General features: G+C 49.6%; 1 protein-coding gene and 1 non-coding gene across 2 annotated transcripts; one reads left to right on the forward strand and one right to left on the reverse strand.

The window, feature by feature from the left end:
* Nucleotides 1–155: 155 nt before the first annotated feature.
* LOC110005116 (BRCA1-A complex subunit RAP80) lies at nt 156–7,101 on the reverse strand. Its single transcript, XM_065963135.1, has 13 exons — nt 6,745–7,101; nt 6,462–6,552; nt 5,644–5,780; nt 4,935–5,010; nt 4,733–4,851; nt 3,453–3,597; nt 3,026–3,381; nt 2,272–2,871; nt 1,797–1,851; nt 1,102–1,199; nt 834–949; nt 375–525; nt 156–290 (listed from the first exon to the last, which is right to left on the reverse strand). Exons 2-13 carry the CDS (start codon nt 6,511–6,513, stop codon nt 156–158), a joined length of 2,040 nt encoding a protein of 679 aa, XP_065819207.1. The 5' UTR covers nt 6,514–6,552; nt 6,745–7,101.
* Nucleotides 7,102–8,092: 991 nt separating this feature from the next.
* Nucleotides 8,093–8,164, forward strand: trnad-guc (transfer RNA aspartic acid (anticodon GUC)). The gene has a single exon. It is a non-coding gene; the product is annotated as a tRNA-Asp (tRNA).
* Nucleotides 8,165–10,408: the final 2,244 nt, after the last annotated feature.

Genomic DNA, 10,408 nt, shown 5'->3' on the forward strand with positions numbered 1-10,408 from the left:
AACGTTGTTTACATCGATATCAGAACTATCAGAGCTATTAACTCAGCTTCTCTGTCCGACCGGTGCAGAACAGAGAAAAAGTTCTGATTCCATCGACCACATTAAGATCCAAACTGACAGCTGAGTGATTTCCTGTTTCAGACACGTTGGAGTGTTCAGAGAAATATCAAACAAAGAGTCTGTACCTCGATCTGCGGCAGGACGGCCTCGCCCCACTCCACCTTCCTCAGCAGACACCTCTGAGCCTGCTTCAGACTCTTCTCATACACCTCCATCTGAGCCAGGATCACCTGAGGACCAGGACCAGGATGTGTTTGATTTATAAACACAGAAAATGAATCATTTTAAAACATTACATAATAACACGGTCTCACCTGTGTGTAGGAGTCTGGGTTCAGGCCTCGGGGACAGAAGGGAACCCCCCCAATAGTAATGCACCGTCCCTCCGCCTGCCAGAACCTGCTGACCGCCCCGCCTGACAGCTGAGCAGGTGAGGGTCTCGCTCTGAGGGTGGAGGTCTGCTGACTGCAGGAGGATCAGAAGGAGGAGAAAATAAGAGGAGAAGGGATTTATAAATGAGGATTATTTTGGATTCTGGATCCAAAAATGTGGAACGTGTTTTGTCAGCAGGGGGCGCCAAAGCCAACACAACATAAAGAGGGAGGAGCTTTGACTCGTTGGAGTCTCTGGGTGTGAAACTGTGAACGGCCTACTCGGTGCAGGACGTTTTGATGTTAAAGTGACCTTTGACCTGTGATGACCTCTGACCTTTGACCTGTGATGACCTCGAGAACAAACTCTCATCAGGCTGACCTTGTTGGCGTTTTCTTTACCTGCAGTCGCCGCCATTTGTTCCAGTCGTGTGATTCAGGGACGCCGTCTGACCGTCTGCCCGATCCACGGCTCTCTCCTCTGGGAAGACCGGGCTGGGTGAGGCCACCGCCGCCGGCTGCAGCGGACAGACGGTGAGAACAGAAAGTTACACGACTAGACAAGATGAACCAGACGTTAGTGGAGATTTGTATTTAGTCTCAGTTCACACGTGGCGCTGCGGTGAGTGTCAGTGGCAGCGTACTGTCTCTTTAAATAACAGAACTATACCGTCACGTCGGCGTCATCGTCATCAGACCAGAGCAGCTTCATGTCGCTGCTCAGCTCCGTCTCTGATGAGTCTCTGATCACTTCAGTCAGCTCCTCGTCTGCACGGGACACAAACACCAGTTTAACCCAGACCCTGACCCAGACCCAGACCCAGACCCAGACCTGACCCAGACCTGACCCAGACCTGACCCAGACCTGACCCAGACTCCGACCTGACCCAGACCTGACCCAGACCCAGACCCAGACCCAGACCTGACCCTGACCCCGACCTGTCCCTGACCCCATCCCTGACTCCGACACAGACCAAACCCTGACCCCATCCCTGACTCAACCCTGACCCGTCCCTGACCCCGACACAGACCAAACCCTGACCCCGAGCCAGACCCAACCCTGACCTGTCCCTGACCCCTACACAGACCCAACCCGATCCTGACCCAACCCGTCCCTGAACCTGACCCATCCCTGACCCTTACACAGACGCAACCCTGACCCGACCCCGACCCGTCCCTGACCCCTACACAGACCCAACCCTGACCCCGAGCCAGACCCAACCCAGAGGGGTAAAGGGCTCACATGGACTAAACTCAACATGGTGAACTGAACGTAGACAGACGGAGAAATAAACGACCTCATGTGAAATATGACAAGTGTCTGAGACGTTTATAAATAAGGAACCAATCAGAAGACTTCCTGACCTGACGAAGGTGTCACGTGACAGGTGACACCTGGAGCTGGATCGGTCTTCTTGTCCTGAAAGAGAGAGAAAGAGCGAGAGAGAGAGAGAGAGAGAGAGAGAGAGAGAGCGAGAGAGAGAGCGAGAGAGAGAAAGAGAGAGAGAGAGAGAGAGAGTGTGAGAGAGAGAGAGAGAGAGTGAGAGAGCGAGAGAGCGAGAGAGAGAGAAAGAGCGAGAGAGAGAGCGAGAGAGAGAGTGAGAGAGAGAGAGAGAAAAGGGCGAGAGAGAGAGAGAAAGAGTGAGAGAGAGAGCGAGACAGAGAGCGAGAGAGAGAGCGAAAGAGCGAGAGAGAGTGAAAGAGGGAGAGAGAGAGAGAGAAAAGGGCGAGAGAGAGAGAGAGGGAGAGAGAGAGAGAAAAGGGCGAGTTACAGACTTTCATACAGCTGTTTAAGCGATCTCATAAAAGCCCCCTCTTACAGTTTGACCTTTGAACTCACCTCTCTGATCTGAGCAGTTGCCCGTTGGATCTTTGTCCGTTTGCCAGTCCTGTCCAACACCCGGCTCAGACTGCCAACGGGACCCTGCTCAGCCTGTTCATCTGAGAAGACTGGACTTGTACAGACCCCGGATCTGTCAGGGGGAGGGAGGGTCTCGTGAAGGTCGAGGATTCTTGGGAACACGGGGCTCCGAGGGCGACAGGACCTCACAGAGGAGGATAAACTCTCCTGAGAGGAGGACTTGAACCCTGAGTTACAGACCTGAAGTCTGCAGGCACTCTGAGACTTCTGGTGCTGAGTGGTCCTTCCAAACACCGGGCTCTGAGACCCCTCTGGACTCAGCTGGGTCTCCGAGTCGTCCACCTGCTCCGTCTCTGAGAACACAGCCGGCTCTCTTTGGGGGAACGTGGGGCTCCTGGTTTGAGCCTGCGGAGACTTTAGAGGGTCGTCTGAAGAGTCCTGAGAGCACAACACGAACCCCGAGGTCCTGCAGGACTGCAGCAGGTTCTGACTCAGACGGGGGACCAGGACCTCCGCTCGGCAGCCCGTAGAGGGGAAGACCGGAGATCTACCTTCGTCGATCTGGGTGGAGTCACAGCTCTGAGAGAAACCAACAAACATGATGATCAGGAGAGTGTGGAGAGAGCCCCGACTGAAGGACTCAAACTAAACCTCAAGAATCAGAGGGTTCAAATCCTCGTTACAAATCAAACTTCAATAAAAGAGAGAGACACAGAGAGGTGTGGAGAGAAACCTGCTGGGAGTCCGGCTGCAGGTCCAGAGAAACCTGCTGGGAGTCCGGCTGCAGGTCCAGAGAAACCTGCTGGGAGTCCAGCTGCAGGTCCAGAGAAACCTGCTGGGAGTCCGGCTGCAGGTCCAGAGAAACCTGCTGGGAGTCCGGCTGCAGGTCCAGAGAAACCTGCTGGGAGTCCAGCTGCAGGTCCAGAGAAACCTGCTGGGAGTCCGGCTGCAGGTCCAGAGGATCTGAGCTGCACGCTGAGTCCTGAGAGATCTTCTGAGTCTGAGATAAGTCGGGCATCTCCAGCAGCGGACTTCCTGCTCTTCTCTTCCTCTTCAGACTCCGACTGTCATCGGCTGCTTCTCTACCTTCTGAACAGAGAAGAGAGTTCATGATGACATCACAGCGTCAGCAGACTCTTACCTGTTGACCTCTAACTCACCTCCGTTCAGCTCTGTGGCGTGCGGCGAGCAGCTGACCCCTTCCTGCTTCCTGTTGGAGTAGGAGAGTTTCCGTCGCGAGCAGAGTCTGAGTGCAGCTTCAGGGCCGGCGAGCGGAGCGCAGGCTCGTGTCTGACTCTCTCCCATCTGAGAAACACAAAGACGTTCTTTATTCGCTAAGGGTCGAGGAACATCTGTCAAACCCACGAACGCTCCCCGCTCTCTAAACGCCATCCATCCATTTTCCTCCCCTTTTCGAGGTCAGGTCGCGGTGGTAGCAGGCGCAGTAAGTCAGCCCAGACTTCCCTCTCCCCAGCGCGTTCCCAGGCTATACGGGATATGTAATCCCTCCAGCGTATTCTGGGTCTGCCCCGGGGTCTCCTCCCAGTTGGGCGTGCCTGGAAAACCTCTAAAGGGAGGCGTCCAGGAGGCGTCCTTAACAGATGCCACCTCAACTGGCTCCTTTCGATGAGAAGGAGTAGCAGCTCTACTCTGAGCTCCCCCTGAATGTCCGAGCTCGTCACCCTCTCTCTAACTCTGAACCCAGACACCCTCCGGAGGAAACTCATTTCGGCCGCTTGTATCTGCGATCTCATTCTTTCGGTCACTACCCAGAGCTCACGACCAGAGGTGAGGGTTGGAACGTAGATCGACCGGTAAATCGAGAGCGTTGCCTTCAGGCTCAGCTCCCTCTTCGCCACAAAGGCAATCGCACAACGCCTGCATTACTGCTGACGCCGCGCCAATCCATCTGTCAATCTCACGCTCCATTCTACCCCGAGACACGCGCCCACCCGGAGAGAGCAATCCACTGTTATCCGGCAGAGAACCACGGCCTCGGACTTGGAGGTGCTAACCCTCATCCCAGCCGTCATCTGCAAAAAGCAGAGGCGAGATTTTGAGGTCCCCAAACTGGAAACTGTCCTCCCCCCCCCGGCTGCTCCTTGAGGTCCTGTCCATGAAGATCACAAACAGGACCGGTGACAAGGGGCGACCCTGGCGGAGTCCTACACGCACTGGGAACGGGTCTGACTTTGTGCCGACGATGAGGACACAGCTCCCACTTTGGTCATACAGGGACCCGATGGCTCGTACCAACGGCCCTGGGGCCCCATATTCCCGCAGTACCCCCCACATGATCCCCCGAGGGACACGGTCAAAAGCCTTCTCCAAATCCACAAAGCACACTGAGCTGTCAGTTGCACTAAAAGTAAACATGGCGTGTGATGGCGGGCGTTTCGGCGTGTGTCGGTGTGTCAGTGAACAGCGGCGTCACACTCACACTCTCTTCGATGGCTTTCATCACCGCCTCTTCCTCTTTCTGCATCCTGCTCGCCGTCATGCTGGCTTCCTGTTCGCTCAGACGCAACGCCAAGTCCATCATCTCGTCCTCCGTCATCTCTGCAAACAACAGAAGGAGGAACCAAATATCAGCGGCCAATCAGCACGGACCTGGCTGTGCCTCGTCTGCTGTGATTGGTCACCTTTGGCTTTGTTGTCCTTCTCTCTCCGGCGTCTCTCTCGGGGCGAGCGAGGCAGAAGTGGCGATGAGAGCTCGTCCTGAAAGAACAAAGTTACAGAGCTGTTATTTCCCACGTTTCCTGAAAGCCTCGTGTTTCTAGTGGATTTTACTGCGACGCCACTTTACGACTCGGTTCACGACGGTCGACCAGCAGGTCCAGAAAACCGTCAGCACGCTCACCGTGGAAATATTGCCTTCTAGTGCTTTTATTTTGAAGGCGGAGGAAACAGGAGTGTTTACACGAGTCAAAGCTGATGATGTCATTAACACAACGCCGTCGTAACTTAGCACGACTAGTTAACTAGCGCTGCTGAGCGAGAGAAGCTAACGTTTCCCTCGCTGCCTCGCGGCGAGCTCCACGCGAGACGTCGGGGTTAAACGGCGGGTCGTGTGGCTCGCAGGCTGTGACGTCACTCACGACAGGAAGCGACAGAATCAAGCGGACGCTGTTTCTGACGCTCACACGCCGTTAGGACGTCGACTTTTTACAACCTTTTCTAGCCCGCACGTTTTTTTGTGATCGATGGAATCTGAAAGTTCAGACTTCAGATCTCCGATCAAACGCCGCTGAGCGAGAGAGAGAAACGCCATCGTGAAATAAAGGCGGCGTGAAGGAGTCGACCTGAAGCGTTTCAAAAATAAGAAATAAATCAAACAGCGAACGTCTTTACATCTCTGTCGTCTCTGTGGTCGTCCGGAGCTCCGCCCTCCTGCGTGTTGTGGTCGCTGCGTTGGCTTCCAGAGGGAACGTCGGCGACATCCTGGAGAACGTGCTTCCTCAGCGCCATCCTATTCGGCGGCGGACCGACTGCGAGCAACAGAGACACGACAAACATCACGGTGAGTCAGGAAAACAAAAAGACATCAGTGACCTCTGCATGCTCCTGTGATCAACACGTGGCGTTAAAGCACAGGACGCCACGGGGTCACAGGATGCCACGGGGTCACAGGACGCCACGGGGTCACAGGACGCCACAGGACGCCACGGGGTCACAGGACGCCACGGGGTCACAGGACGCCACTGGGTCACAGGATGCCACGGGGTCACAGGACGCCACGGGGTCACAGGACGCCACGGGGTCACAGGACGCCACAGGACGCCACGGGGTCACAGGACGCCACGGGACGCCACGGGGTCACAGGACGCCACGGGGTCACAGGACGCCACAGGACGCCAAGGGGTCACAGGACACCACGGAGTCACAGGACGCCACAGGACGCCAAGGGGTCACAGGACACCACGGAGTCACAGGACGCCACCGTCTGTTCGCTGGTTATTAGTCGCCATTTTCAGACTGTGTTGTAACTAAGCCCCGCCCTCATCACGTCTTTATATATTCATATTGATTCAGTGACAGCACACACACACACACACACACACACACACACACACACACACACACACACACACACACACACACACACACACACACACACACACACACACACACACACACACACACAAAGACGTGACTCCAGGTGGATTTACCTGATGATGATGATGATGATGATGATGATGAAGGTCCTGTTCTTCCTCTCATTGGTCCGACTGCTCAGTTTGAAGCAGGTAGAGTGAGCACCTGTTCAATGAGAACACACCTGACGTGAGTGACAGCAGGTAGAGTGAGCACCTGTTCAGCTGGTTCCAGGTGAGTCTGAAGAGGCCATCAGGTTGACATGGAAACAAGACGTTGATTTAAAGGAAAACTGCCTTTAAAGTTCGTATTTGGGACTTTTAGTGAAATAAACTGAACATTTGAAGGTAAACACACCTGTCCGCGTGCCCCTGAGTTTCACAGCTTCATCAATCATGACTCATTTCGATCATATGAAATTTAAAAACACTCACATCAGACTTCTTCTCACTTTCGCGGCGCCATGTTTGTTTCTGTTTACGCAGATCACGTAAGGCGCGTCTGTAGTGAGGCATTCAGGGACATTCGGTTCATTTGTGTTCTTTTCAAGGAATGTAAAGTTCAGATAGAGAACATTTAGCGAAGTGAGCACCCTAACCCAACAACAAATCAAGTCCTGACTTTATACTCAGGATTCTTCTGTGGGAACTCCGGACCCTCCTCAGACCTGAGTCAAACCAGCTTTCAAAACAAGGCGCGTCTATACCTGGAGTTACGGTACGGGTGCTGGGAGCGTCCAAAAAGAACTAATGCGGCTCCGTATTTCAGCGACTTCTCAAAAAGTAAATATAAATTAAAAGAGACATTCTTGAGCGAACTATAAGAGATCCATTTAAGACACTGATAATAAGTAAAGTTATTAAAACATTTAATCATTTCTAAAAGTCAAAAATAAATTATCTTAAACTCCTCAGGAAGAATGAATCATTTAAAGTTGTTTAAATATAGAAATATAACCACATCGTTCTCACGTTAACACAGAGTTATCATTGGAGGTAACGGAGAACAAATGTTATTTTATCTTTTGCGTTTTTAATGACTTTAATTTTTATCAATATTAAATACTAAAATATATCCCTAATATTAGGTTTTATTCATTATTTGTTTTAATTGGAGTGGAGGAGCATTGGAGCTCTGCTGTGGTTTGGAGGGTTGGAACTGGACAGGCTGTCTATCTATATAATGTATATCTATTTCTTGTGCCTATTATTGATATCTTACTTACATTCCTATTCTATTTGATTAATATTTTGTATATAATATATTTCTACTGCTATACTGTATATTTTGGAGCAATTGTAACGATCGAATTTCCCTCTGGGATTAATAAAGTATTTCTGATTCTGATAAATCTACGGGGACGGTATTGGTTCTTTTTGGTTGCTCCAGGCCTCCGTACCGTAACTTCTTGTATAGAGTCGCGCGGCTGTTTTCAGCTCCTGAAGGATCGACTCCAGAAAGAAGAGAGAGGATTATTAAACTACAGATTAAAGAGATGAATGATCGTTTGTCTTCTTTTTTTAAATTAATTTATTCTGATAACAGTTTATCAGGTAAAGTTTTTTCTAACATCGATGAATCTGAAATATTTCATCAGAATAAATCAGTGTGTAAAACTGTATTTATCCAGAATCACAAACTTCTTTCTCGTTCAGTCTTTAGTTTAATGCTACTTAAAGTACTTTCGCTCCAACCTCGTGCACCTTCCTCGTTAGTATAGTGGACAGTATCTCCGCCTGTCACGCGGAAGACCGGGGTTCGATTCCCCGACGGGGAGTTTCTTTTCTTTATTTTCTCTCCTTGAGAAATCCAGCAGAGGGCGCTAACAGAACCCAACAGACTGAATCCTCCTGTGAGGCCATGAAAGAGTTAAACGTTTAAATTAACATTAAAACATTACACGCTGGCACTTTATAAATATAACACTTCTTAAAACATATAAACTCACAGTAAATAAATAAAGTTACGTTGTTTATAAAGATTCCCAGACTGTTGTTGTTATTTGTTTATTTCAGTTTGAATCACATTTCTAAACTTCATCCAAACGCCGGGACGTTCATCCAGATCGTCTGACCTTCTGCTCACACTGCGTGAAACACAAAGAGTCTAAAACAGAACATCATGACACAGTTCAGAGACGGCGTGAAGAACCCTCCGAGTACAACGTGAAGCATCAGAACCAGAACCAGAACCATCAGAACCATGAGGATCATCAGAACCAGAACCACCAGGAGAATCAGTCCAACAGACGCCGGACTCTCACTGGTCCAGCGGGTTTCTGGGCTCTCGTGAAGGTTTGAAGTTCTGTGATGAACCAGAGAGGTCACAGAGTGTCTGAATGTTTAATAAGTGTGCGTTCACAGGTTTTTATTAAAATAAACTTTATTGTGAATTATTGAAACCAAAGATCAATTTCTCTTTTTCAGAATGTTTTGATATTTATTTTATTCCTTTATTTAGAGACAGGAAGTGGACAGAGTCAGAGATCAGAGTGAGAGACGGGAATGACCTGCAGGAAAGGAGCCACAGGTCGGACTTGAACCATGACGGTCCGCTTCTGTACATAGGGCACTACCTAACCACTAGGCCACGACGCCCCAAAATGTCTTATTTTATTAAAGTTTTAGAGTCTTAAGAGAACATTCTCCAGTTAATGAACAGAAAAAAAAAGACTAGCACAGTTGTTAGCCTGTACTCGGGCTAATGCTAATGTTAGCATCCTAACAGGCAATGACAATGCTAACATGCTAATCTTAAACAGATGAAGTGCTGCCCATCAGAATCAGGCATGTTAGCATGCTAACATTTGCTAACTAGCACTAGCCGGAGCTGATGAGAACGTGATTCTCTGCAGGTTTGTGGTCATAAAACATTTCCTCACAACCAACACGTTCCTCAAAACCAAAAATGTCATGGCGGTGCTGAAATCTGTATCAACGAAGGTACGAGGATGCATCGACTGGGAACCATGAACCCCCCCCAGACTCAAATCCATGAGAACCCTCCACTAAGGGGTCTTTCACTAAAACTACAAAACTACAGAAGCACAATGAAAACCAGAAGTCATCAGGATAAATCCTCTGAGGATCCAGAGTGAGATGTTTCACAGAATAAACCTGAAGTCAGAGGATCATGAACGTCACAGCAGCTCACTAAACCAGGTTAGCAGTTATTAAAACACTAAAAATAAACACCTGCAGGGGGCAGCAGAGGAAATGTAAGATCTAACAGAGATAGTGGGATTGATCTTGTTTGGATCATGAAGTCTCAACAAGCTTCATCCAGAAACCACCAACGTTAAAAGGATTCATCCTCTGGGGACCACGATTGTCTCAAACAAACTCCAAATAGGCTGGGAGTTCTGACATGGAACAAAAGGAATATCTACCTCATGGTGGCGCTATAGAGAAAGCCAGACTTTCCAAAGTGAGCAGGATGCATCCTCAGGGAGCCGTGAACATCCGTACCAAAGTTTGAGCTAACACATTGGATGGTTGTTGAGATATTTCAGATTTGTGTGTAAGGCCATTCACACAGCTAAGCTAGCATCGCTAAAAGCTAATAAATGGGACCAAAGCTAATAAATGGGACCAAAGATCAAATCAGATCGACAAGCGTTCCTCTCAAGAGCACGAAGGAAAAGCAGAAGTGCATCCGTACACGCTCCTTACATCGATAATTCAAGAGTTCCCTCCTGACGACGTCTTAACAAAACAACATGAAACATATAGGGTAAAAAAAGAGCGGCCTGTTTGTTTCTGGACTGCTTTAGCTTCAAATGACCGACCGTAACCCTAAACATCGGTATGCTAGTCACACCTGAGCTAAAGCTTCTAGGACCACGTTGAGTCCTTAGCGCCACCTGCTGTCCTCTGAACATCGCCTTCAGAGGTCTCATCATGTAAAAAGCAAATCCAACACAAAATATTTACAAGCTAAATGCTAACATCAACATGCTAACATGCTCACAATTACGATGCTAACATGCTGATGTTCAGCAGGTGAACCATGTTCCCTATCT

This window comes from Labrus bergylta, chromosome 14 (genome assembly GCF_963930695.1).
Source record: "Labrus bergylta chromosome 14, fLabBer1.1, whole genome shotgun sequence".
NCBI lineage: Eukaryota > Metazoa > Chordata > Actinopteri > Labriformes > Labridae > Labrus > Labrus bergylta.

What these genes read in the sequence shown, in the direction of transcription:
- LOC110005116 (XM_065963135.1), bottom strand. Translation starts at nt 6,513, where the DNA reads ATGAGAGGAAGAACAGGACCTTCATCATCATCATCATCATCATCATCA. An exon ending in CAACTGCTCAGATCAGAGAG is followed by an intron (nt 1,852 to 2,271) that starts GTGAGTTCAAAG and finishes TCTCTCTTTCAG; the next exon opens with GACAAGAAGACCGATCCAGC. An exon ending in ACCCAGACTCCTACACACAG is followed by an intron (nt 291 to 374) that starts GTGAGACCGTGT and finishes CCTGGTCCTCAG; the next exon opens with GTGATCCTGGCTCAGATGGA.